We start from the raw sequence: 23,605 nt of genomic DNA on the forward strand, positions 1-23,605 counted from the left end.
CCGCACCCCCCCCCCCCCCCCCCCTCCCCCTAAAGAATACATGTTTTGGGCTTTCACCCCAAGCCTCCCTTAGTATTAGGAGTTAGTCTTTGGGACAAGTTCAAAACTTATTAAATATGGAATGTCTTCCATAAATTGCAAATTTGGACACGGGACGAACACTATTGTGTTCAAGACAATCTCTACATTCCATAGATATGCCAAATAAGCAAATCTAGATGCTTTCCATAAATAGTATTTAGGACCAAATTGAGACTAACACAAAGGGCATGATAATGAGGGTATTTAGCAGACACGGTAAGATATCATGTAGCAATATTGAGGGACTAATCTCAATATGCGAGGGGTTCTTATCACTAGCAAGTGCAAGATAAAATGAGATGGGAACTCTTTACCGGGCTTAGTATGTTTAGCTAATAATACGTAGGAATTCCGTCCTTATGCTCGTCCGGTCTAAATACACTTGAAATGCCCAGTTAACTCCACCAGCACAAGAGGGACTGATAAAGGATTCAACAATATCGACCTTCTGCTATCGTGGCAGTAAAGAAAGAGTGTTCATAAGGACTAGCCGACAGATAACTTTCAATACCTGAAGTCACATTTGCGACACTCAATATGTGATATGATTTTATATAATAATGCCAAATGTAAGCTTTTAGATTTAAACTTCTTATGATATCACTTAGTTGTAAACTTTTGAATTTATTCAAACCCAAAAGCACTTAACCCTAAGTATCCTTAACCAATTAAAAAAGAGGGTGCATTTTTATTTATAAGCTATTTCCCTTCTCTTGAGTTGTTCTTTTTAGTTATTTACACCATCCAATACTACTCAAATTTAAGGGTGCTTAACTTCAAGTATCCCAAAACTCTTAACCGATTGGAAAAAAAAGTGTTCTTTTATTCATAAATCATTTCCATTTATTTTGAACTCTTATGAATCATCTTTTGAGTCATTCTCTTTAGTTGTTTATAATTTTCATTAGTGACTATGAAAAAAAGTTACAATTACCATAAGAAACAAATTCCCACCCCAAATTGCTAATATGTATGATGTGGATTTTCCAAATTTTTAGATATGCTATTATCATCTACAAGCACACTTACAATCTAACTAATCCATAGTGCAATGCTGTTGAAAAGGAAGAAGTGATGTAATGATAATATGTATGGACAAATTTTTATTAAGAAAAAGGATATAAGTTTTGGTAAGAAATTAAGTTATAATTAGTAAGAACTATACATGAGATAATAAGAAGTTATAATAATATTCAATATGAAATTTATAGTCACTTTAATTTGAAATTATGTTGCTATGGAGTGTGTTTCACAAAATGGTTTTAGAAGGCATGTGGCTAATGGAATTTACTTTTGTCCTTGCTTTTAGTCCTTATAAAACGTTAAAGTATGGATTTTAGGGATGGCTCTAGTCAACTTATACTCAATGAAACAAATAAGGAGTGACCCTAGACCAACCTCCCAACTTTTAAAGCATAACAGCACATGCTATAGAATATTCTTAGGATATTCTTGTGGTTTGTGTTATTCTCCCCTCATGAACCAACTGTGGATGGCAATCTCAAGAAGTTAAATGAGCTTTACATGAAGAGAGTCCAAGGCAATATAACCATGGAGAAAAAATGTGTAAATGGCAACACCAACATTGTGCCAAAAGGCTACGAAAGAAAGAAAACATTATGGCTTTCTCATATAATAATATGATCATGGAAACAAGAGAATATAAATAAAACAAACAATTATAGACCTCCCTTTCATCAGGAATGTCATTTAAGTCATATCCAAAACTCATTAACACTCTCTTTATATCATCCTCAATTTCCTATATAGCTTCATCTATGAAATAATTATTCCACTAAACCAACAACTCCTAAGTTATTTTACATGTGTTTTTAAGCATGATTATTGGCCAGATTTGCCTTCTTTGTATCAATATAGGGATGATGGACTTATCCATGACATCACTAGAGTGCAAACACACTTTAAACTTGCTCACATGGAATGTTGGATGAATCTTTAAACTAATTAGCAAGTCCAAGATATAAGCAAGATCCCCCACATACTGTAAAATTATCTATGGCTCACAATACCATGGAAACAACTTAGCATTGCCACCTTCTTTTAAAAATTATTGTATATTCAACAGCTTAAGGAAAACTTTGTTACCAACTTCATACTCCTAATAACAACAATGCTCATTAACCAATCTTTAATTTTATTCTTGAGGTTATTTCATATTCAACTTTGCCAACTCAAGCTTATCTTCTATATCCTCTAGGAAATCACAAGCATGAGACACCCTAACTAAAGCCAAACTCAAACTCATGAAAGATTTAAACTCATAATCATATATTACCATAGGTATCGAAGAAAATGGCACAGGTTCGATTCCCATTAATTAATAGTTACTTAAAATGTAATATACCCTTGAGTAAGATATATTCCTACCCCTAAATTTGAAATCATATATATTGGGCATCCATGTGTATGTCCTTCCTCTTGTGGAGCATCAAATGGATGACTAGTTGCTTTATATGGAATAATTAATCTACACAATAAAAGAATTGGTAGATTCAATGTGAAAATGGAGGTGTTGATTCCTTTTGGCTCAATAAAAATTGTTAGTCAATAGTCAATGAGGATATTGACATATGTTAATTCCCTTTAGCTTAGTAGGGGTTGTTAATCAATAGTTATTGAGGATATTGACATTTTTTAAGGGGGGTGAGTGTAGTGCATGTGATTATGGGATAACATTTGGATATACTGTCACTGTGGATCCTTGGAACCTCAAGTTGGAAATAAAGGTGTTAGTTCTTCTTGGCTTAGTAGGGGTTAATAGTCAATAATTAATGAAGATATTGACATCTCTGAAGGGGGGGTAAGTTTCTTGGAACCTTAAAAAATAAATGGGGATAAAATAACTACTAAGGGTTCTCTCATTAAGCAATTACTTCTTTTTCAGTTGGCTTTAAGGGAGAGAAATAGGGTGTTACATATTGTGAGCAAATTGGACTAAAGGCAATTACTTTCCCATACTCCTTGGCAAGTCAAATTTCTAAAAAATTATATATATTTAAGAAAAATGACATAAGAGAAGAGGGAGGAGAAAACACTTTGGTGACAGGGATCACGCAACAAAAGCCAGGCTGCATGGAGAAACACATAAAAGACAAGTCAAATTCTTTATAAAAAATCTCAACATATCTTCCAAGAGTTGATTTATGCATTCTATCTACCTATTCAATTATGGATGCTCACCATTACTTATATTTAACTTAGTCTTTAGTTTCTCAAATACTATTTGCCAAAACTTGGACTTGAACTTGGGATCCCAATCACTCATAATATCACCTGACAAACCATAAAGATTGATTAACTGGTTTATAAATAGCTTAGTAAATTTAGAAGCTTTAATTGTCATTTTCACTAAGAAGAAGTGAACCATCTTCATTAAATGATCCACAACAACAAAAATAGCATTATTTCTTAAAAGGTCTTGAGCAAACTAGTGAAAAATTTATCAAGATGCTATCCCACTTATTTATTGGTACGTGTAGAGGATGATAGAGGCTAATGAGCTTCTAATGATCAACTTTGGTTACTTAGCAAGTCAAACAACCATATGTATACTTATCAACATCTAACTTCATCTTAAGCCAAAAGAAATGCCTCTTCATTAGCATATATGTTTTTAATACCTTGAATGCCCAATATTTGGCACATCATGACACTCAACCAAAATTTGTTTAACAAATTTATCAATATAAGAAACTATCATATGTCACTTCTTCACCTGAATTCTATCATACATCTTGAATAACATAAATTATCACACTTTAAATTTGTAGAGGCATCTCTCTATAAAACCTTTTCATGAATATCAATGATAAAAGAGTTGAAGTCAATAAACTCTTTAAGAATATTTGGTTTGAATTCAAATGGAAATCTAATCCATACAAATAATGTTACCATTTCTTCATAGTAACAATTACAACATACAACTCCTTATCTTGAATAAACTAACTCTATTATGTGGCATCAAACTTATGGCTCATGTATGTAAGTAGATGGCTAGTTGTCCAATAGACTTCTCAAAATCAAAAATCTTCAACACAAGAGCAGAGATACAACACTATTAACACCAATTAACACTTCTCATCCCAACCATGAATAATAATATATTTTAATGTATTCTAAAGAATATCAGTCAAGCAAGCAATTATCTTTGAGACATTTTTCACAAATCATTGAAAAATTCTAGCTATACCAAAAATACTACAAAGATCATTACTCCCTATACTAATGAAATGAACAAGGAGCAAGCCTACACCAACCTCCCAACCCTTTAGGCCAAATCCCATAGGCTGTAGAATATTCGTAGAATATTCCTATGGTTTATGTCACTCAAGCTCTGGACAGATAAATCAAACTAGCAAGATTTTTGGCATGTCCAATAGGTCTTATGATCATATCCATTGCATAAAGCTAGAGCTCTGAGGTGTATGAGAGTGGTGGTCCAAGAAGAACAATAGCAAACCTTTGAAGAATGCCTCTTTTTTTTGCTCCAAAGCTCTTCAATTGACAAAGTACAAGAAATCAAGGGCCTTCTCTGAGGTGTTTTATCTCCACAAGTGGGAGCTGCTCTTGTCACTTTTTCCATGAGGTATGGTTGAGGAGGGCCTTTGGGAGGTTGGAGCTTGTTAACTTGGAACACAATAATGGGTACATACTAGGTACATGTGGATAGCTTCACGTTTTCAAGCATCTATGGAGCTTGCTTGGACCTTTGCAACAAGTCCATTCACCAGCGAGTAGTCTCTGTTGGACAAAGCCAACTTGGTTATGAAGAATGTGCATGTACAAGGTGTGCTCACTTGGACTACACAAGGAAGAGATGGTAGGGATGAGACAACCATATTTCCTGGATGGCCTTCCTGGCTGCATGCTAGTTACACAATGAAGATATAGCCCAAGAGAGACAGGGTCGATCACCTGGAGTCGTTGTTGATCATCATGGTTCTCATGAGATAATCTCTGTCATCCATTTGCTCCTGCACCATGCTAATGCTTGTGCTTCCTATTGAGTCTTGAGGCAAAATCTTTCTTTCACTGGTGAAATGGTGTCAAAGAGACAACCTTTCTTAGCATGTGGAACGAGGTCCATGAACCACTGGCCTTGTACCATTTGCTCCAAGAACTCGGTGTACCTCATTGAGCAACTTGGGCTCTTGCTTCCCGCTGTCCACGAAGAGATCTTGTTTAAGACCGCTTGATTCACGCTCATTGAGAATGCAAATTTATGAATGTTCCAATTTGACAGCTTTGGTTAGCAAATTGAGGCGCTAAGGACAGCTGTGAACCTCGCAGCACTTCGAAGCTGCTGCAGTTTGTGGGCATGCCACGCCTTAAACATGCACTTCGTGGGCACCTGTAGCGATAAAGGGTACTGGAAGAGCGATGCGTCTTCAAAATTATGCATTTGTTTTAGCTTGAGCTTCTTCAGTATCTCAAGAGATTGATCCACGACGTTTTAGAAGGAAAGACTCTCTTATGGTTGAATAGTCAAGATTGACCATAATAACTCCGGAAGCTTGCTGGGCGAGGCTCTGGTGTTAAAATTATTTAGTTAAGCATGTTTTATGTTAAACAGAAAAGGAGCAGTTTAGGGCAGCTAGAGGATATCCTCTGTGGATGCCGTGAAGGGACGGTTATAGAACCGCCACGTGTAAGAAGGCGGGCCATTGTTAGGCATTATTTAAGAAGTTAGGGCACGGGAGCTCGAGTCGGGGTCGATCGAGAGCAAGGGAGGATGCCATCGGTTATGGGCGGCGGCAGCGGCAGCGGCGAGAATGAATCGCCCATTCGCAGCGGCGGGCGGCCCCCGCGCACATTCAGCCTCAGCAATCTCATATCGGAGCTGGTTGGATCGTCGTCGTCCAAGAGCCAGCAGCAGCAGCAGCAGCAGCCACCAGCGGCGCCGCCCATCCGGCGGATGTGGTCCGCGGGGGACGTGGAGGGGCTGACGCGCTGCCCCTACTCGGCGGTGGTGAAGAACCCGGGCGTGCCATTCGAGTTCCAGATGCCCGTCCACTACCCGCGCTTCACCCGGCAGCAGTACGCCACCATGCCCGAGTGGCAGATCGATCGGCTGCTCGAGGAGTATGGGCTGCCCGCGCACGACATGGGTGGCGTTGAGGACAAGCGCCAGTACGCCATCGGTGCCTTCCTGTGGAAGGAGCAGCAATCTTAAGCGCGCCCGCGATCCAGGCGGTTTTCTTCACGAGGAGGTGAGAGATAGAGGAGTGGGAGAGAGTTGGAATCCATAGCTTTCGCTTGTGTTGGTGACGAAAGGGAAGAAAGGATTTCGAATATTCTGACCTAAAGTGGCACGGTGGCCGTGGATCCGGTCGCACGGCCGGCGGCTGCGATTCTCTGGGGGATAGCGCGGGGGATATACCGTGCCGTCCCTGCCGCCAGTCTTGGCGGCTAGCCCCCAGATTTAGCGTAGCGCGTCTTTTTGTAAAAGTAGAAAACGTTTGGAATACACAAAGCTGTTCCTTCACGGCATTCCCGTTGTTCCAACGCGGTAGCTTTGGTGGCAAACCTCGCTAACTAACATAACATAACGTAACAGCCCTGGCGGCTAACTTAACCGCTGTGTTAGTGGAGTCCGCAACCGAAAAGCGTGTGTTGTTGAATGTGGGTTGGATAGATAGACTTTGGTTTTTTTTTTTTTTTCTCCTGGTGGGCTTTGATCGCTCAATCAAGAGAGAGGGAGAGAGAGGCGTGGTCTTGCAAAAATCCACTAAAAAAGAACTCGTCAAGAAAAGGAAGGAGTAAAAAGAAAGAGAAACTTGGAAACCCCCCCTGTGTGTTTCATGGTACTGGAGTTACGATCTCCACGACGGCACGCGGTGGTGGTGGAGTCAAAGGGCCGCCAAGCCCAAGGCGAGAGAGAGATCCCTGGGAGAGCTCTCTCGTAGGTAGGCACCACTTCGTGTTACTACTTTAGCACTACCAGTCACTGGGACACCGCGAGAGTTCCCGTCTGGGATCTACCAAGGGTACCACCAACACAAACAAAAAGTAAGAGATTTGGGGAGAGCTCCTCTTTTTTTGCTCCTTTGGGGGTCAGTGACATGGTTAGTCGTGCTGCCCCCTGATGATGAGAAAGAGGCGGAGGAAGCTAAGGCTTTCGTGTAAGTTTTTTCTCTTGTTGTGGATCTAGAAGATGGTCTCGTTTCTAACTTCGCTTGGTTCTTGGTTTTTTTTTTTTGGCCTATGGCAGAGAGCGGTGTGAAGCCAAGTCGCCATGGATCCTAAAACTCCTCCTTGTAAGTTGTTAAAAGGGGGCCTTGTATTTTTTTTGCCCGAGCAGTTTTTTTTTTCCAACCTTTTCTTCTCCTGTTACAGGCGTAGTTATAGATCTGGAAGAAGAGGGAGAAGAAGAACAAGAGGAAGAAGTGGTGGAAGTGATGAGAAAGAGACCACGCATCGTTGTGAAGAGGGCCGCTGCTCCGTGTGACGAGGAGCCTCGGCCGGCAGGACCGCAGAAAAGAAAGAGACGGATGCAGCAGTTTTGCTACTCGAGCGGCAGCGAGGACGAGGAGGAGGAACCGAAAGCCGTGACCACCAGCACGGAGAAAAACTTGCGGAGGAAAGCATGGATCGATTACCACGACTCGGATAGCGAAACCGAAGGATTAAGTCAAGAAAAGGTGCGAGCAAGTTTTTCTGTGCTTTTCTTTTTCTAAAGTTTTCGGTACTGTGCTGGTGGCCAGATCTGTGACGACGAACTGCCGCTCGGTGTCATCCAAGGTCGTGCAGGCTCCAATGGTTTCCAGCTCGTAAGTTTCCCTGTTGACTTTCTAGTGATCTGTCAAGTCATTAAGTTCTCTCCTCTCGTTTTTTCTTTTTTCTTTTTTCTTTTGTGTAGATCATGACCAAGTATCGAGGTGAAGCTGGCCGAGCTCCAAATCTTGATCCCGCGCCTGTCTTCTTCCCTACAGAAGAGGTAACTTCTTCTTTGCTTTCTTTCCGTTTCGTTTCGCTTAGACGTTTAGCGCAGGAGTTCCAAGACACTCTGAAATACATCGAGAAGATACGGCCCCTCGTAGAGCCTTACGGTATCTGCCGCGTGGTGCCTCCAAAGTCGTGGCGGCCGCCATGCTCGCTCAAGGATAACGCCGGAGAAACCGTTCGTTTCTCGACCCGGGTCCAAAAGATCCACAAGCTCCAAGTCCGCGAGCCGACGACTTCGAGTCACGGGAAGAAGAGCCGACCGAAAGTCTCCAAGATTCTTACGTTCACTCCGCAAGCGGCCCAGCAGCAAGAGTTTTTCGGCTTCGAGCCTGGGCCGTCTTTCACGATCAAGGAGTTTGAGGCTTACGCCGACGAGCTCAAGGAGAAGTACTTTCAAGCCGGAGAGGAAGGCGACACGTCGAGGCTCGATCCTTCCGTCGAGCAGATCGAGCGGGAGTTTTGGCGAATCGTCGAGAGGCCAAGCGAGCAAATAGAGGCAAGACTTCTTCGTTTGTGTTACCACCTTTGTCTAACACCTGATTTCCAGGTGTTGTATGGAGCGGACATTGAAACCAATGTTTTCAAGAGCGGGTTCCCGAAATTGGCCACGGTGGCAAACAAGCAAGCCACTCCTTACGAGACGTCCGGCTGGAACCTTAACAACATAGCACGACTGAAAGGATCAGTGCTTGAGTTTGAAGCCGACGAAATCTCGGGAGTCGTCGTGCCATGGCTGTACGTTGGGATGTGTTTCTCCTCCTTTTGCTGGGTAAGTTAGCTTGCATCAAGGAACAAGGAACTAGAGAAACGAGAAGACAAACGCTGTTTACTTTTCTTTTTCAGCATGTAGAGGATCATCACTTATACTCGGTGAACTACATGCACTGGGGCTCTCCGAAAATCTGGTATGGAGTCCCCGGCTTTGCGGCTAGCAAGCTAGAGGCAGCCATGAAGAAGCGCTTGCCAGCACTCTTCAAGGAGCAGCCAGACTTGTTACATAAGCTGGTAAGTTTTTTCACACCTTGATCTTGGATCTAACGGCTTGGTTCTTGGCTTTCTTCTTCTCTCACGACCAGGTGACACAACTTTCGCCATCCATCCTCGCAGAGGAGGGAGTCCCGGTTTACAAAGTCGTCCAAAACACTGGCGAGTTTGTGATCACTTTCCCGAGAGCGTACCATGCCGGCTTCAACTGTGGATTCAACTGCGCGGAGGCTGTCAACGTTGCTCCAGTTAACTGGCTTCCGCACGGTCAGTCGGCCGTGGAAACTTACAAGGAGCAGCACCGAAAGACCTCCATCTCGCACGACAAGCTGCTCCTGGCATCAGTCAAGCAGGAGCTCGCAGAGGTCTCGGCTTCCGTCACTCACAGGCAAATCCTCGCGTCTGCTCTGAAAGTAAGCACAGAAGAACTCGTTTCTTTCTTTTGTTCGTGTTCTTGACGATTCCACTCGCTGCTCCAGGCTCGCCTCAACCTGGAATCCTCAAGACGAGCTGCTGTGAATGATCTGAGAGCACAAACCATGGACGTGAACTTCGACTCCTCGGCCGAGAGGGAGTGCTGCGTTTGCTCCTACGACTTACACCTCTCAGCGGCGGCGTGCCAGTGCTCGCCAGACCTCTACTCGTGCCTGGACCACGTCAAGAGCTTCTGCTCGTGTACTCCGGAGAAGAAACTCATCCTGTACCGCCACGAGCTGTCGGAGCTGGAAGAGTTCTTGCGAGAACTGGAAGGTCGGCCGCTGCCACCTCTCAAGTTTAAGATACATGGACCCCGGCCCGAGCTCAACAGGCAGCTCGTGGATCCCAGCAGCGGTTTAGAGAGTAGTAGAAGCTGGGAGGCGGCCTGCGGGGAGGTACTCAATCCGGCACCAGGCAAAGGCTTGATGGTGGTGGAGCCGCGAAGCGGTGGCGGGCCTCGAGTTGCTAGAGTTATTCGTCCCAGCAAGGCTTTCTCACCCAACATCGAGCTTGTGCGAACTGGAAGGCTTGTGCTCAAGCCGGGCTGGCACACCAAGCATGCCATTCTTCCAGCAGGTAAGCTTTCATTCGTTTCTCTTTTCGTACTTTCTTCTCACAGTTTGTGTGTGTCTGTGCTTGTAGGATTTAGAACGCGAGTCCAGTTTTACGACTACCTGGATCTTCCTCAAGCATGCTACTATATGTCCGAGATCTTGGATTGTGCAGACGGGAAGCCATTGTTTAAGGTACTTTGCGGAGCTTTTCTTCTTGGAAGGCATGGTTTTCTTATACTGTGTTCTTAAAAGGTGTCTATGGAGGGCCGGCCTCACGAGAAGATCGTGTGCTCCAGCATCGACTTTTGCTGGCAATCTGTGCAAGAGAAAGTCAACTCCAGGATCAAACAACTGCGCGAGAGTGGCAAGGCAAACTTACCGCCTTTGAGGCCTCCAGAGAGCCTCAAAGGCCTGGAGATGTTTGGATTCACGGTGCCTAGCGTCGTCAAGGTACGCTCTCTCGCGCTACTTTCCTTTTCCTTGACTTGGAGAGGAAACTCTCTCTTTCAGGCTGTCGAGACGCTGGATCCAAGACACTCGTGCGTCGAGTATTGGATGGAACGTAAAACCAACGACTTGTGGAGCTAGCCGTGGCCTCCTCTTTTGCGATCGTGATTCATTTAGGACTGATCGTAGTCGCGCTCTGATTCGAGCCAAACTAAACTGTTTTGCTGCTAATAAGCTGCTGCTGAGTGTAAATATCGAACAAGAAACTCTCACTCTTCTTCCATAGTCCTGTTTGCTAGGGGATCAAGTAGGACGAGGTGCTACCCAAAGTGCCGACTTTGCAGCTGTGTGTTCCTAAAACTTCTGAAGTCCAACACGGTTTTGCATAAATCTAAATTAAAGTAGATAATCATACATTTCTCCTATATAATTAGACTATATTTCTGCTCAAATAAGTGACAAATTTTACTTCATATGTTTTTTAAGTCTTACTTAATATTCTATTTCCTATTATTAATATTATCTAAAATATTATTATTACAATGGCATCATGACTAAAAAATATTATAAATTAAAATTTTAATAATTTTCAAATGAGAATTTTCTTATAAAGACATATATAATTAAAAATGACAATATAATGTGTTCTAAACTATAAACTTTATATTTTAATTATATAATAACTAAGGAATATCTTATAATATTATTTCTTAAAATAAATATTCAGAATACATTAATCCAGCTTCCCAAGTGGATTATGTTGGCTTGTATGGAAGGTGTTTGAACACTCTTGACACAAAGAAAGTTTTTGACAAACTAAAAGACCAAAATATTAATTAGTGGAGCATAATAATCTTGGCAATCTTTTACATACATTATGATGATAGAAAGTAACCATGTCCATTATGTAAAAAAGTAGAGATTTATGTAGATTCAAGTGTCTTAGTAACACAAGCTTTGAATTAGGAACATACTATGTGGTTTTTATGTTGAGATTAGTTTGATTCTTTGTTCAAGAGTTACATGTGTAAAAAGTGCTTCTAAAGGTTGTGTTATAAAAATCAAGCAGAAAGTAGAGGCCAAAGTCTATATATAATTATTAATCTTCCCATCAAATCTCTCAATCCTGGTTGGAGAAGTGAGAGCCTGTGTTAACATTAGATTAAGGAAGATTCTAAAATATTCCTGGCTATTCCCATAAAGTTTTCTAAAACCAAAATTTCATATAAGAAGCAGGACAAAATAGGAAGAATTAAATAAATAGGTTTTATAAGATTTGTAATTAAGGTAAATAGCATATAAACTGATCACCTATTCCCCTGCTTTACTTTAGATTGTTCTTGAACAGATCAACGAGCAAATCACAGTTTTTTCGGATTTCGCAGTGTTTTCTAAGGTCTTCTGCCCCAAGGGGTTGACTGAGGGTGTTCACATTAAATACAATCTTGAGCGCTCCTTGCTCCCCTGACAAGTGTTCGCTAGGATCAAGTAGGACGAGGTGCTCACTGGAGATAGCCTAAGTGCCGACTTTGCAGCTTTGGCAGCGATGGTGTGATCCTTTTGAGTGCTGCTCGCAGCAAGCAAGCACCTCCAGTCGATGGCGTCCGGCGGGAATGGCATCTCCGCGACAAGCTCCTTGGCCTCTCTCGTGTGCCCGGCTCGCGCCAGCAAATCCACCATGCAGCTAAACGCTAGCTTGCTCGGCTCCACTCCATAGTCCGCCACCATCGAGTAGAAGCATCTCCAGCCAGCGGCGAGAGCTCCAACGCGACTACATGCCGCGAGAACGCACACGAAAGCGGCCTCGTCGGGCTTGCGCCCGCCTCCAGCATCCATCTCCCGCAGCAGCTCCAAGCACGCCTCAAATTCGCCCTTGACGGCGTAGGCCCCGAGCAGGGAATTCACCGCCACTCCATCCCTCTCGGGCATTCCTTCCAGCAGCTTCTCGGCGTGGCGGACGAGCCCCTTGCTCGTGTAGGCCGAGACCATGGCGTTCCACGAGACCGAGTTCCTGACGGGCATGGCGTGGAAGACAGCTCTCGCCTTCCCCGCGAGCTTGTTTTGAGCGTAGGCCGCGAGCGTCACGGTCCACGACACTACGTCCTTGCCTGGGATCCGAGAGAAGAGAGTTTCCATCTCTTGGACGTGGCCGGTTTGAGCGTAGGCCGTGAGCAGCGACGTCCAGCTCCCGGTGTTGCGCTCGGGCATTTGATCATACAGGCTCGTGGCCTCCTCGAGCCGGCAATGCCCCTTTTGGGCATACGAATCCAGCATCGTGTTCCAGGAGATGATGTCTCGTTCAGGCATCCCATCGAAAAAGAGCTTTGCGTCGTCGATCTTCCCGGACAGGGTGTAAGCAGCCAGCATTGAGTTCCAGGACACCAAGTTTGGTTGCGGCACTAGATCAAACAGCCTCTTTGCTTGATCCAATTGCCCATCTCGGGCAAATGCTGCTAGCATCACGTTCCAGGAGACTGAATCCAGCTCCGGCATCGATGTGAAGACATTTTTTGCCGATTCGATGTCTCCACTTTGTGAAAATGCCGATAAGATTGCGGTCCATGAGACCAAGCTCCACTCCGCCATGCAATCAAAGACTCGTTTGGTTTGCAAAATATGCCCGGTTTGGGCATATCCGGATAGAAGAGCGTTCCAAGTCACAAGGTTCCTTTCTTCCATGCTGGAAAACACTCGGGTAGCCGAATCGAAGTCATTGCTGTTGATGTAGCTCGTCAAGAGGGCTGTCCACGAGATCACGTTCCACTCTGGGATCTCGTCAAACAGGAGCTTTGCTTGGAGGACATACCCCGAGTGAGCATACGCTCCCAAGAGAGAGTTCCAAACAACCAAGTCCCACGCGGGCATTCGATCGAACAGAGCCTTTGCTTCACGAATTTCGCCGCTGTGAGTGTAGGCGGAGAGGAGAAGAGACCACGAGTAGGAATTTCTCTTGTGGTCGAGGATGCCATCGAAGACCGCTCTTGCGGTGCTGGAACTCTTAAACTTGCCGTAGACAAGGATGAGAACGTTGGAGAGGTAGGTCCTGGCGCGCAGGAGCTCTGGATCGATCCGAGCATGGATGCTCTTCACCTGCGCGAGCGTGGTGCACGATCGGATTAGACCATCCAAGGCTTCTACTTCGACAGCACTGGAAGATCGAGAATGATCGAGCATTCTTTTGATCGATCATGGGTGTTCTTCCGAAAGAACCGGTCGACCACCTTCCTCACGCAAAAGATTGACGAGACCAACGTACGAGAAGGACGAGGTCTCGGCTGCCGCCATGGCCTTCTCTCCCAAGTCAAGATTCCTGTGAGTCATGCAAGCTCCAAGGATCGTCCCCCACGCGATCCCATGCGGCGAAAACGGCATCGTCTGGATGAGCTCCTCGGCCTTGGCGAGCTCCCCAGCTCGGGCCAGGAGATCGATCATGCAGCAGTAGTGCTCGATCCTGGGAGCCAGCTCGTAGTCGGAGGAGATGGATCTAAAGCAGCCGAGGCCCTGCTCGAGCAGCCCGGCGCGACTGTACGCTGCGAGCACGCTGGTGAGGAGGGATTCATCTGCTCTCACACCGTCACCTTGCAAAGCTCGAAAGAGCGCGATCGTTTCGGTGATATACCCGTTCTGGGCGTACGCTCCCAGGAGCAAGTTCCACGACACCAGATCCTTCCGAGGCATGAGCTCGAAGGTGATGCTCGCCTTCTCCATCAATCCGGCCTGGACGTAAGCCACCGCTAGCGCGTTCCACGACACCGAGTCCCACTGTGGCATCCGCTGGAACGCGAGCTCGGCCTGCCGGATCTTCTCGCTGCCGCTGTGAGCAAATGCCGCGAGGAGGCAGTTCCACGAGATTCTGTTCCTCACGGGCATCTCACAAAAGAGCCCGCTCGCTCGCTCGAGCTGGTCGTTTTGCGCGTAGCCCGCCACCATCGCGTTCCAAGTCACCACATTCCTCTCTCGCTCGTTCATGCCGTCGAAGAGCTCCTTGGCCTCGATGACATGCCCGTTTTGGGCATACGCTGCGATCATCGCGTTGCGAGAGACGACGTTTGGCCTCGGGGTGGCATCGAAGAGTCTCTTTGCTCGATCGAGCTCGCCGTTCTGGGCCAGGCCGACCATCAAAACGTTCCACGATATGACGGTCCACTTTGGAATCCGGTCGAAGACGAGCTGAGCCTCTTGAATCTTGCCGGACTGGACGTAAGCCACCATGATCGAGTTCCACGTTATCTCGTTGCAACACGGCATTGTAGCGAACAAGATCTCGGCCTCTCGGAGATGAATCTCGCTGGCCCCGGCGCCTTGGCAGTAAGTCGTGATCAACGTGTTCCAGGAGATGATGCTGTGTTGCGGCATGAGCTCGAAGATGGCTCTCGCCTCCTCCACGCTCGCGTTTTGGCTGTAGGCGGAGAGAAGCGCCGTCCAAGACACGACGGTCCTCTCTCGGATGCTCTCAAATGTGACTTTTGCTCGATCCAGATGCCCGTTCTCGCCATAAGCCGCCACCATTGTGTTCCACGCCACCACATTCTTCTCGGGCATGGACTCGAAGACGTGTGTCGCCTCGTCGATGTTGCCGCTGTTCGAGAAGGCCTGAAACATGGCCGTGAGCGTCACGACGCTGCGGCACGGGATTTTCTCGAACAAGAGCTTGATCTTGTGGAGATGCCCGTTTTGGGCATACGCCGTGAGCAGAGCGTTCCATCCGACCACGTCCTTCTGAGGCATGCTATGGAAAGTCCCCTCGGCTTCGGCAACACACTCGCTCTCTCCAAATGCATCGATAATGGTCGTCCAAGACACGCTGTTTCTCTCCGGCATCCGATCAAACAACGCTGTTGCCTCGTCCAGATCTCCAGACTCGGCAAATACCAGCACAAGCGTGCTCCACGATACGATGTTTCTCTCGGGCATGGAATCAAACGTTTTCTTCGCCACCTGCGTGGTCCTGCACTGCGCAAGAACGTAAAGAACCGCGTTCCACGACACGAGTGTCCGCTCGGGCATCAGATCAAAGAGTTTCTTCGCAGTGGCAAAATGCCCGGCTTGGGAATGTGCTGAGATAAGGCTGTTCCATGGAATCACGCTTCTGTGAGGCATTCTATAGAAGATCTTCTTAGCCTTCTCAACATCACCCGCCTTAGACGACATGGACAGCATAATCGTCCAGCCGACGGCATCACGCACCGGCATCGTCTCAAAGAATCTCTCGGCGTCGGCATGGTACCCGTTCTGGGCATAGGCATTAAACATGATGTTGTACGAGATCGAGGTGGGCTCTCTAATCCCATCAAACACTCTGCGAGCGCATTGGACGCTTCCGTGCCTGCCATAGCCAAGAACGAGGCGCTCTGCCAGTACTTTGTCCGCCGAAAGATCAAACTCCTGCCTAATCCTGTCATGAATGCGCCTGACTTCGATCGCGCTCCTAGTGGACGATAGCTGGTCGATGAATCCCTGGTTTCTACTGGCAGTGGCGGAGTGGGGGAGCGACGAGACAAATCTCCTCATTCACAACCTGGCCGCCCCTCCATTCTCCCTTCCCAGATCACGTCGATGGCGATCGCAGCTCCACCTTTCCACAAGATTCTGCGATTCAGCTAGCCCAAGATCGGGACCACCACACCACAAAGACAAAGATCTCGACAATCTCTTAGTGTGAGTCGTTCAGGTACAAATCAATCCCACCAGCTGCAGTTATTACCCTAATCTTCTGTGGGTTCTAGTACTACAGTATGGAAGTTGGTGCTTTTGTTGGATTTTCATTTCCGGTTCTAAATTGCCTCCTATAGGACCGCTGTTATGGGCGAAGCAATTAGGCAGACCTTCCGCTTTATGACATCGTGTGCTGTCCCTGACGAGCATGAAGGTGATGCCGGGACACCCAAGTGGTGTTTATAAGGCGAGGCTCTTCAGTGAGAATTCCAGAGGCGTAGGATCTTCCCAGAAAGATGAAGATCGTGTTGCTAGCATTGGTCTTGTCTTGCATTGCGATCTCGGGTCTTGCGGAAGAAAAGAAGCGCAATGCTGGTTAGTGCCATGCCCTTCAATCTCTTTCGATCGGTATATCATATCATGTTGTAGTAACTCTTTTATGATCTTGCTCGCAGACACTGCAACGCCAGGTAGACTTATGCGAGAAACTGCTTGCAAATATTATATGATTGACTGTTCTTGGCTTTTGATTCCTTCCGTTCTCTTGTGCAGTTGCTCGCAAATTGCTAACTGACGGCGGTATGATCCTAAGTATAGTTTGTAGATTTCTCTAACTCTGTTGTATGCTGGCAATGCAGGATATTACAGTGACTCCCCAAAATCAGGCAGGAGTTTCTACATCTTTGCTGCTACTGACTCTAATCCATGATTTCATTTGTGCAGCTGAGGCGCCCAAGCCGAAACCAATGCCAAAACCAGATGCGAATCCAAAGCCAAAACCGAAGCCCAAGCCCAAGCCAAATCCACAAGATCAACCAGAACCAAAGCCAGGTCCCGAGAGATTTATTGGAAGTTTGTCACTGATAGTCTTTTTCTTCTTCTTCTATGATCAGGTTGCGACGAATCATCTCCAAAGGAGCCCGAGCCGTATATGCCAATGCCGGATATGCCCATGCCGGATATGCCAATGCCGGCAATGCCCATGCCCATGCCCATGCCCATGCCCGATCCCTTTACCTCGTATAGTACGCCCGGTACTTCAGACGACCCTACGCCGTCTTCCCCTTGAAAATTATACGAGTTTAATGTAATACCTTTATTTGAATAAGAAAAAGTGTTGCGAATTGTTTCTAGGGTTTAGGGATTTTCGAGAAATGGCATCGCATGACGAGGAGATTTGCGCGGCGCTCACTCGCCTGGCGATGGCGGGCGACGGCATCGTCCTCGGCCTAGGTATGGCAGCGCTGGCGCTCCGGACCTGGCTCAAGTTTGGCTCCCACACCCGGGCGCTCAAGCAGGTGGAAGGCACGGCGCAGGTAGAAATTCACGATCTCCGGAGCTTGGTCGAGAGCGGTGAGAAAGAACCATCGTCGGACTCTTCCCCGCCGCTGGTAATCGTGAGAGGCCGAGTGGCTTTGCCGCCAAAGACGAGCAGCGAGGAGGTCCTGCTTGCGAGGAATCAAACAGATTTGGCAGTCTTTGTGGAGAGAACGCAGACTGTGAGCATCTCGATTTCTTTCTTCTACTTAGAAAGAGAGTTTACTGATCTTGTGAGCATTGGCAGTATCTGTTCAACGAGTGGAGAGGACTCTTTCGGTGGGGACCCGAATGGCGAGGGCTTTTAGGCTGGGGATCTCTCAAGGAGCAAGTCGCCTTCTCCAGGAGGAAGGTTAGTCGCCAACTTTTGTTGATGGTCTCTCAGTTCTTGTGTTTTCTTGCGACTTTTAGATCCCGTTTGTTCTACTCGACAGTGATCCTCAATACGATGGTGCTTGTGTTCACATCAACATGGAAAATGTGGAGCATCCTTTGCCGCTTGTGACGGTGTTTCACCAGCTGCATCCAGTTCAAACATCGTCCTCCACTTTTCTTCAAGCAGTCTTCGGTCGACGGTACCCAGTACGCACAAAGATCGTTTTCCCTTGGACCACGAAACGATTTGATTCTTGTTTCTTTTGTCAGGTTGGTGTCATCGACGAGGAAAAAATCCTTCCACTCAACCGAGAGATAACCGCTGTAGGATTCCTGAGCAAACATCCCCAAGGCCTCCCGGCTATTAAGTCTTCCAACCAGATGCCTTTCTTCTTGTAAGTACGCCTCAATCGTTTTTGACACTAATGCTTTTCTCCTGAGCCAGGACGGAGTTTAGCAGGGAAGAACTGATCGTGGAACTAGCCAGCGCCACTCATGCTCTTTTCTGGACTGGGATCGTGATCAGCTCTCTGGCACTGGGAGTTATCGGCTATTCTGCCTTCAAGTAAGCTCTCCTCTTCTGTCTCTTCCATTCCAGCGAAGCTAACGCTCGGTCACTCCACAGGAACTGGTGTAAATGGAAAGAGTGGAGAAGGTTGCGGCAAATCCAGGAGGAGCTGCGCCGCGAGGAGCAAGTGATGGAGGAGGACGAGGAGCCGGCGACGACGCAGGAGGGGTCCGAGGTCCCGGACGGGCAACTGTGCGTGGTGTGCTTGCTGCGGAGGAAGCGAGCGGCATTCATTACGTGCGGCCATCGCGTCTGCTGCATGGGATGCGCTCGCCGAATCCGCCACAGCCAGAACGCGGCCAACGCGAGGTGCCCGGTGTGTAGGCAAAGCGTGAGCGGATATATCAGGGTATACGACTGATTTCTCGGCCGATTCTTCCGAGTTCCAACAAGATGGGAGGTGGCGAGTCAAGTGGTAAAGTTGGCGACAATGTGTAAATAGAGAGGATTTAAGAAGGGAAAGTTTCAACGTTGCGGGGATAGCTCAGTTGGGAGAGCGTCAGACTGAAGATCTGAAGGTCGCGTGTTCGATCCACGCTCACCGCACGACCTGTTCTCTTTTTTTACGACCTTTTCTTCCTTTCCATTTTTTTTTTTACTGGATTTGATGGTCAAAGTTGAAACGAGTAGACAAATAGTAAAACCCAGCGATTTCGCGGGCGCAACAAACAAACTGGAAGAAGAGTGTGTGCGTGTCACCGTCGATGATCGCGATATCAAGGGTCCAGATGCGCGCATGGGTGTTTCCACTGATCATCCATTGATCCCGTTCTCGTGGCCGCCGGAGAGAAGGAAGAGTGATTTTACTCTGAAATTTCAGGGGATTGGAGAATTTGGAGGAGGCGAATGGATTTGATCCTCCTGCTACTAGCGCTGCTGCTGGGGATCTTTGGAAGCCATCGCGCGAGCAGCCAGAGCCTCAACGCAACGGGACTGGAAAAGTTTGTGGACGAGCTCCCGCAAATCCCCGTCCTGTGCGCGTTCCAAGAGGAGCAATCCGGCGCGATGATCAAGCCCGCGAATCTCACAATCGGGATGTTTCCAACGAGATGGGTGAGACCATACATTCGATCTTTCGATCGATCTCATCCATGCTGTGCTGTGCTGTGAATTCGATGCTTCCAGAAATTCCACCGCGATCTCCCTGCCACGCCAGTGTTTGCATACGGCCGGAGCCACAAGGAGGCGACCATTCCAGGGCCAACGATCGAGGCCCGGAATGGCATCCCCGTGGAGATTACGTGGGAGAATCACCTCCCCAAGAAGCACATCCTGCCGTTGGATCTCACCATCGCCACGGCCATTCCGCGCCACGGCGGAATCCCCACCGTCGTCCACCTCCATGGCGGGATGAACGATCCCGCCAGCGATGGCCACTCGCTCGCCTGGTTCACGCCCGGATTCAAGGATCGCGGCCCGGCATGGCGCGCGAAATCTTCCTTCTATCGCAATGCGCAGGGCGCCGCCAATCTCTGGTATCACGATCACGCCATGGGGCTTACCAGGGCGAACATCCTCGCCGGGCTCTCGGGCGCGTACGTGATCCGCGACCCCGCGCTGGAGCGCCGGATGAATCTCCCCAGCGGCAAGGATTTCGATCGCGTCTTGATCATCGCGGACCGGGATTTCAACAAGGACGGATCGATTTACATGAATTCCAAGGGCAACAATCCCAAGATCCATCCGCAGTGGCAAGTAAGAGCGAAATCTCTGGATTTCTTGGTGTTCTTGGAAGAAGTTCTTGCGATCTTGATCGATGTGTTCTTGGTGTTCTAGCCAGAATATTTCGGCTCGGTGATCCTGGTGAATGGAAAGGCCTGGCCTTTCCTCCGCGTCGCCAAGCGCAAGTACCGGTTCCGGATCATCAACAGCAGCAATGCTCGATTCTACGAGCTCCGCCTCTCCGATCATAGCGCTGGATCCTCCAGCGACGACGATTCCGGCTCGCTGCTGACCTTCACGCAAATCGGCTCCGACGCATTCTATCTCCCCCGCCCGATCCGCGCCAGGCGACTCACGATCGCGCCCTCGGAAATCCAGGACGTGATCATCGATTTCACCCAGGCGCGACGGGACAAGGTCCTGCTCCGGAACACGGCGGCGTTCCCATTCCCTGGCGGCGACGCGGTCGATTCCAACAATGGCGTGGTGATGAAATTCCTCGTCGCGGCCAGATCGTCGCAGCAGCTGGATCCCAGCACAATCCCGCGCTTCCTGGTTCCCATCCAGCGCCTGGCGATCGAGCAATCCTCCAGCGCCCGCCAGATCAACCTCTACGAATTCGTGAGCTCCTCCGACGAGCCGACGCACCTGTGGATCAACGCGCTGCCCTTCGACGCCCCCGCCACGGAGACGCCGCGATGCGGCAGCACCGAGCTGTGGAGCGTGATCAACCTCACCGAGGACAATCACCCGCTCCACCTCCACCTCGCCGCCTTCCAGGTGATCGACGAGGCGCGGCTTAGCAGCGCCGAGGATCTCCGCCGATGCCTCCTGGCCAACGGGAACAGGATGAACGCCTCGTGCAACGCGGAGCGATTCATCGATCGATCCAGCCCGAGGAGGCGCCCGCCGCGCAACGAGGCCGGGTGGAAGAATGTGTACAAGATGAAGCCCGGGTACCTCACCAGGTTCCTCGTGCGATTCGCGGGCATCGACGGGCGGCCATATCCTTTCGACGCATCCGCGGAGCCGGGCTACGCATACCACTGTCACGTAAGTTCTTCCAAGAACCCTAGAAACGGGTTCTACCGTACTCAAGTACGGTAGAACACCGTACGTTCGTACTACATGCTGTCCGTACGCACGTTCTCGTCCGTACTGACACTTCTTGTCGTTCTAAGCTTTTCTCTTCTGGCTTTGCAGATTTTGGACCACGAAGACAACGAGATGATGAGACCATTGAAGCTGCGATAGTAGAGGCGCCAAATAGTTCTACCTTTCCAGATCCTTTTCGGCCCCTCCAAATCGTGGACACTGTTGACAACGAAGAACTTCCAGGCATGCTTTTGTTTTCTTTTTCGCTCTCGCTTTCGCTGTTTCTTTGCGACGAAAGAGAAAGCTCAAGCACGCAGAGTTTGCCGCCTAAAGTTCTCGTGCTCAAGTGCTCCAACTGGCGAAAAATCTCGTCCCAGTGCTCGGCGGAATATCGAAACCACTAGCGCTCGCACTCACAACATGCATGAAGTCTAGATGCCAGACATTATTATGTTTGCCAAAAGAGCGTCTTGTAAAAAGAGAAAACCAATAGACCGTTTTTCAAAATCTCCACAAGTATAAATCTAAGTACCTGAAAGCGTGGCCATGCCAAGAGAATGGAATCCCCAGAAATATCAAAAGAAATCATCGCAAACGAACTATCTGTACACTGTATGTGTGTGATCACGGGGCAGATTATTTCTTCTTTTTCTTTCCTCCGCCACCACCACCACCGCTCTGCACAAACTTCCGGCCTTTCTCGATCGACTTCTTTAATTCATCCTTCATCGCTTCTAGTCCCTTTTGTTCGTAGTCTGAGAGGCTTCCTAGCTCTAAAATCTCGTCCACTCCCTCTTTCCCCAACCGAACCTATCAAGCCATTGCGCTATCAGGAACTTTACTCGTTTCACATAAAAGAAAAAACGTACCTTGGACGAGAAGAACGACAACCCGGGAACTACTGACGATTCCACGTACGTGCATTCTATCACGTTATTAACACCGTTCAATCCCTTTAAACAGGCCTCGGCAAAGAGAGCTCCAGCATATCTGGATAAAGTTGAAGAACGAGAGTGAGTTGTTAACAATGGAGTTCCTGACAAAAAAGAGAGCTTACGCCATGGATAACGTCGCAGAGCCTTTTCCTGCTTTCGCCTTGACAACCTCCGTGCCACCGTCTTGTGTCCGCTTGGTTAGAGCATCGAGCTCTTTTGTTGACAAGGAAACTTTGGGACTTGCCTGTCAGCCATGCAACTGAGTTCATTGAACGGGTTCACTATATAATTCGAAAGAATGATCTGTTGTAAACCAGAAAAATGCAAGAAAAAACAACCTGAGAGAAAAGCGGCAAGATAGTGGCGCCAGCGTGACCTCCAATGACAGGAAGATCAACCTCTTCGATTCAGAAAAAAAAAAAGGAAAAGAAAGAGATAACGATGTTAATTCCTTTAAAAGTGATCACAGGCACTTTCTTACCAGATGGATTGAGCTTCTTCGCTGACGCCAAGAACGTCCTTGCTCGCACGACATCAAGCGTAGTAACGCCAAACAATCTGTTGGGATCGTAAGTCCCAGATTTCTTAAACACCTCCGCTGCTATAGGCACTGTCGAGTTCACGGGATTGCTGATAATATTCACCAGCGCCTGACGATAGTCCAAAGATTAGAGGATGAGAAGCAAGAAATGAAGGTACCTTGGGGCAGTTCTTCGCAACAGCGGTACACAACGTTTGGACAATACCAGCATTTACGTTGAAAAGATCATCCCGATCCATTCCCGGCTTGCGAGGAACTCCAGCTGGGATAATGACGAGATCTGCATCCTTGAGGCATTTTCCAAGATTTTCCTCTCCTGCAAAGCCTGCCACCTAAAACCGGAAGTTAGAAGAGAAAGAGAAAAACGAAGGACAAAAATTCTGGCAATTTTTCTCTTTTACCTGCTTAAGTTTTGAGAAGGAAGAAATCCTGCCCAAGAACATCACAGCAACAGCTCAAACTCTACCTGTGCCCTGGAATTGACGTGACTGACATCCGCGGCGACGCCAGGAGTGCCCACAATGTCATACAAGCCCAAATCCGACACGAGAGGGCTGAGCTTCATGAGCAGCGATAGCGGCTGGCCGATCCCTCCATTGGCACCCAGAATCACTACCCTGCGCTTGGCGGAGGACGCAGACCTCGCGAACGCCCGGCGCAGCACGAGCTTGGAGGCCTCCATCGCTGTAGCCCTAAAAATCCCCGCTGCCCTAAAATTCATGTGATTTTAAGCGCCATAGAGAAATGCCACGCTGGCATCAATGTCTTGGCGCGTAAGATTCGAACCCACATAGCATAAAGAAGCCCTAACATGGTTTTCGCCGCCAAGGGGTGACCTAATCTTGGAGCCACAACAATATCCAGCGGTTGGGCGAATCGGAGGGGAATTGGTGTGGCACGTGGCGCGCTCCCGTTGGGTAGCGCTCTCTATGCCATTGTGCCTTGTCTA

At 47.8% G+C, this 23,605-nt stretch overlaps 8 protein-coding genes and 1 non-coding gene across 10 annotated transcripts; 6 read left to right on the forward strand and 3 right to left on the reverse strand.

The window, feature by feature from the left end:
- Window positions 1–5,802: 5,802 nt before the first annotated feature.
- On the forward strand, window positions 5,803–6,591 carry LOC9658584. Its single transcript, XM_024673828.1, has one exon. The coding sequence runs from the start codon at window positions 5,834–5,836 to the stop codon at window positions 6,272–6,274; it is 441 nt and encodes a 146-aa protein (XP_024529596.1). The 5' UTR covers window positions 5,803–5,833; the 3' UTR covers window positions 6,275–6,591.
- A 135-nt stretch (window positions 6,592–6,726) lies between these two features.
- Window positions 6,727–10,791, forward strand: LOC9650962 (putative lysine-specific demethylase JMJ16). 2 transcript variants are annotated; one of them, XM_024673915.1, is made up of 13 exons: window positions 6,727–7,223; window positions 7,313–7,358; window positions 7,438–7,742; window positions 7,806–7,871; window positions 7,961–8,038; window positions 8,093–8,542; window positions 8,594–8,815; window positions 8,890–9,051; window positions 9,123–9,443; window positions 9,510–10,083; window positions 10,150–10,253; window positions 10,314–10,511; window positions 10,572–10,791. In XM_024673915.1, the coding sequence occupies exons 2-13, from the start codon at window positions 7,337–7,339 to the stop codon at window positions 10,647–10,649; spliced, it is 2,580 nt and encodes an 859-aa protein (XP_024529683.1). In that variant the 5' UTR covers window positions 6,727–7,223; window positions 7,313–7,336; the 3' UTR covers window positions 10,650–10,791. The 2 variants fall into 2 exon arrangements, with proteins under 2 accessions (XP_024529683.1, XP_024529682.1); XM_024673914.1 differs by having other exon boundaries at window positions 8,093–8,815.
- Window positions 10,792–11,936: 1,145 nt separating this feature from the next.
- On the reverse strand, window positions 11,937–13,682 carry LOC112346009 (pentatricopeptide repeat-containing protein At4g02750-like). Its single transcript, XM_024673926.1, has one exon. It carries the CDS (start codon window positions 13,680–13,682, stop codon window positions 11,937–11,939), a length of 1,746 nt encoding a protein of 581 aa, XP_024529694.1.
- Window positions 13,683–13,694: 12 nt separating this feature from the next.
- On the reverse strand, window positions 13,695–15,701 carry LOC112346010 (pentatricopeptide repeat-containing protein At4g02750-like). Its single transcript, XM_024673927.1, has one exon. The coding sequence runs from the start codon at window positions 15,699–15,701 to the stop codon at window positions 13,695–13,697; it is 2,007 nt and encodes a 668-aa protein (XP_024529695.1).
- A 726-nt stretch (window positions 15,702–16,427) lies between these two features.
- LOC112345955 (anther-specific proline-rich protein APG-like) lies at window positions 16,428–17,301 on the forward strand. The gene is made up of 6 exons (XM_024673746.1): window positions 16,428–16,538; window positions 16,619–16,633; window positions 16,716–16,742; window positions 16,802–16,828; window positions 16,887–16,994; window positions 17,057–17,301. The coding sequence occupies exons 1-6, from the start codon at window positions 16,460–16,462 to the stop codon at window positions 17,230–17,232; spliced, it is 432 nt and encodes a 143-aa protein (XP_024529514.1). The 5' UTR covers window positions 16,428–16,459; the 3' UTR covers window positions 17,233–17,301.
- LOC9650963 (E3 ubiquitin-protein ligase SPL2) lies at window positions 17,293–18,799 on the forward strand. The gene is made up of 6 exons (XM_002968704.2): window positions 17,293–17,662; window positions 17,728–17,832; window positions 17,892–18,062; window positions 18,126–18,250; window positions 18,301–18,420; window positions 18,481–18,799. The coding sequence occupies exons 1-6, from the start codon at window positions 17,318–17,320 to the stop codon at window positions 18,782–18,784; spliced, it is 1,170 nt and encodes a 389-aa protein (XP_002968750.1). The 5' UTR covers window positions 17,293–17,317; the 3' UTR covers window positions 18,785–18,799.
- A 97-nt stretch (window positions 18,800–18,896) lies between these two features.
- On the forward strand, window positions 18,897–18,969 carry TRNAF-GAA. The gene has a single exon. It is a non-coding gene; the product is annotated as a tRNA-Phe (tRNA).
- A 32-nt stretch (window positions 18,970–19,001) lies between these two features.
- LOC9650964 (multicopper oxidase LPR1) lies at window positions 19,002–21,689 on the forward strand. Its single transcript, XM_002968705.2, has 4 exons — window positions 19,002–19,476; window positions 19,549–20,118; window positions 20,200–21,138; window positions 21,289–21,689. Exons 1-4 carry the CDS (start codon window positions 19,270–19,272, stop codon window positions 21,337–21,339), a joined length of 1,767 nt encoding a protein of 588 aa, XP_002968751.1. The 5' UTR covers window positions 19,002–19,269; the 3' UTR covers window positions 21,340–21,689.
- On the reverse strand, window positions 21,654–23,377 carry LOC9650965 (malate dehydrogenase 2, mitochondrial). The gene is made up of 7 exons (XM_002968982.2): window positions 23,123–23,377; window positions 22,815–22,988; window positions 22,597–22,765; window positions 22,454–22,515; window positions 22,238–22,359; window positions 22,050–22,170; window positions 21,654–21,990 (listed from the first exon to the last, which is right to left on the reverse strand). Exons 1-7 carry the CDS (start codon window positions 23,375–23,377, stop codon window positions 21,817–21,819), a joined length of 1,077 nt encoding a protein of 358 aa, XP_002969028.1. The 3' UTR covers window positions 21,654–21,816.
- Between the last annotated feature and the right edge of the window lie 228 nt (window positions 23,378–23,605).

Source organism: Selaginella moellendorffii, unplaced genomic scaffold (assembly GCF_000143415.4).
Source record: "Selaginella moellendorffii unplaced genomic scaffold, v1.0 SELMOscaffold_11, whole genome shotgun sequence".
Classification (NCBI taxonomy): domain Eukaryota; kingdom Viridiplantae; phylum Streptophyta; class Lycopodiopsida; order Selaginellales; family Selaginellaceae; genus Selaginella; species Selaginella moellendorffii.

Excerpts from the sequence above, each read along its gene's own strand:
- LOC9658584 (XM_024673828.1), top strand. The coding sequence starts at position 5,834 with ATGCCATCGGTTATGGGCGGCGGCAGCGGCAGCGGCGAGAATGAATCG.
- LOC9650962 (XM_024673914.1), top strand. The coding sequence starts at position 7,337 with ATGGATCCTAAAACTCCTCCTT. Across the intron at positions 8,039-8,092 it reads TCTTCTTCCCTACAGAAGAG|GAGTTCCAAGACACTCTGAA; the intron begins GTAACTTCTTCT and ends CGTTTAGCGCAG. Across the intron at positions 9,444-9,509 it reads TCCTCGCGTCTGCTCTGAAA|GCTCGCCTCAACCTGGAATC; the intron begins GTAAGCACAGAA and ends TCGCTGCTCCAG.
- LOC112346009 (XM_024673926.1), bottom strand. The coding sequence starts at position 13,682 with ATGCTCGATCATTCTCGATCTTCCAGTGCTGTCGAAGTAGAAGCCTTG.
- LOC112346010 (XM_024673927.1), bottom strand. The coding sequence starts at position 15,701 with ATGCCGGTGCGTGATGCCGTCGGCTGGACGATTATGCTGTCCATGTCG.
- LOC112345955 (XM_024673746.1), top strand. The coding sequence starts at position 16,460 with ATGAAGATCGTGTTGCTAGCATTGGTCTTGTCTTGCATTGCGATCTCG. Across the intron at positions 16,743-16,801 it reads CAAATTGCTAACTGACGGCG|GATATTACAGTGACTCCCCA; the intron begins GTATGATCCTAA and ends CTGGCAATGCAG. Across the intron at positions 16,995-17,056 it reads TCAACCAGAACCAAAGCCAG|GTTGCGACGAATCATCTCCA; the intron begins GTCCCGAGAGAT and ends TTCTATGATCAG.
- LOC9650963 (XM_002968704.2), top strand. The coding sequence starts at position 17,318 with ATGGCATCGCATGACGAGGAGATTTGCGCGGCGCTCACTCGCCTGGCG. Across the intron at positions 17,663-17,727 it reads TTGTGGAGAGAACGCAGACT|TATCTGTTCAACGAGTGGAG; the intron begins GTGAGCATCTCG and ends GAGCATTGGCAG. Across the intron at positions 17,833-17,891 it reads TCGCCTTCTCCAGGAGGAAG|ATCCCGTTTGTTCTACTCGA; the intron begins GTTAGTCGCCAA and ends TGCGACTTTTAG.
- LOC9650964 (XM_002968705.2), top strand. The coding sequence starts at position 19,270 with ATGGATTTGATCCTCCTGCTACTAGCGCTGCTGCTGGGGATCTTTGGA. Across the intron at positions 19,477-19,548 it reads GGATGTTTCCAACGAGATGG|AAATTCCACCGCGATCTCCC; the intron begins GTGAGACCATAC and ends CGATGCTTCCAG. Across the intron at positions 20,119-20,199 it reads AGATCCATCCGCAGTGGCAA|CCAGAATATTTCGGCTCGGT; the intron begins GTAAGAGCGAAA and ends TTGGTGTTCTAG.
- LOC9650965 (XM_002968982.2), bottom strand. The coding sequence starts at position 23,377 with ATGAATTTTAGGGCAGCGGGGATTTTTAGGGCTACAGCGATGGAGGCC. Across the intron at positions 22,766-22,814 it reads TTGCGAAGAACTGCCCCAAG|GCGCTGGTGAATATTATCAG; the intron begins GTACCTTCATTT and ends GACTATCGTCAG. Across the intron at positions 22,516-22,596 it reads GAAGAAGCTCAATCCATCTG|AGGTTGATCTTCCTGTCATT; the intron begins GTAAGAAAGTGC and ends TCTGAATCGAAG.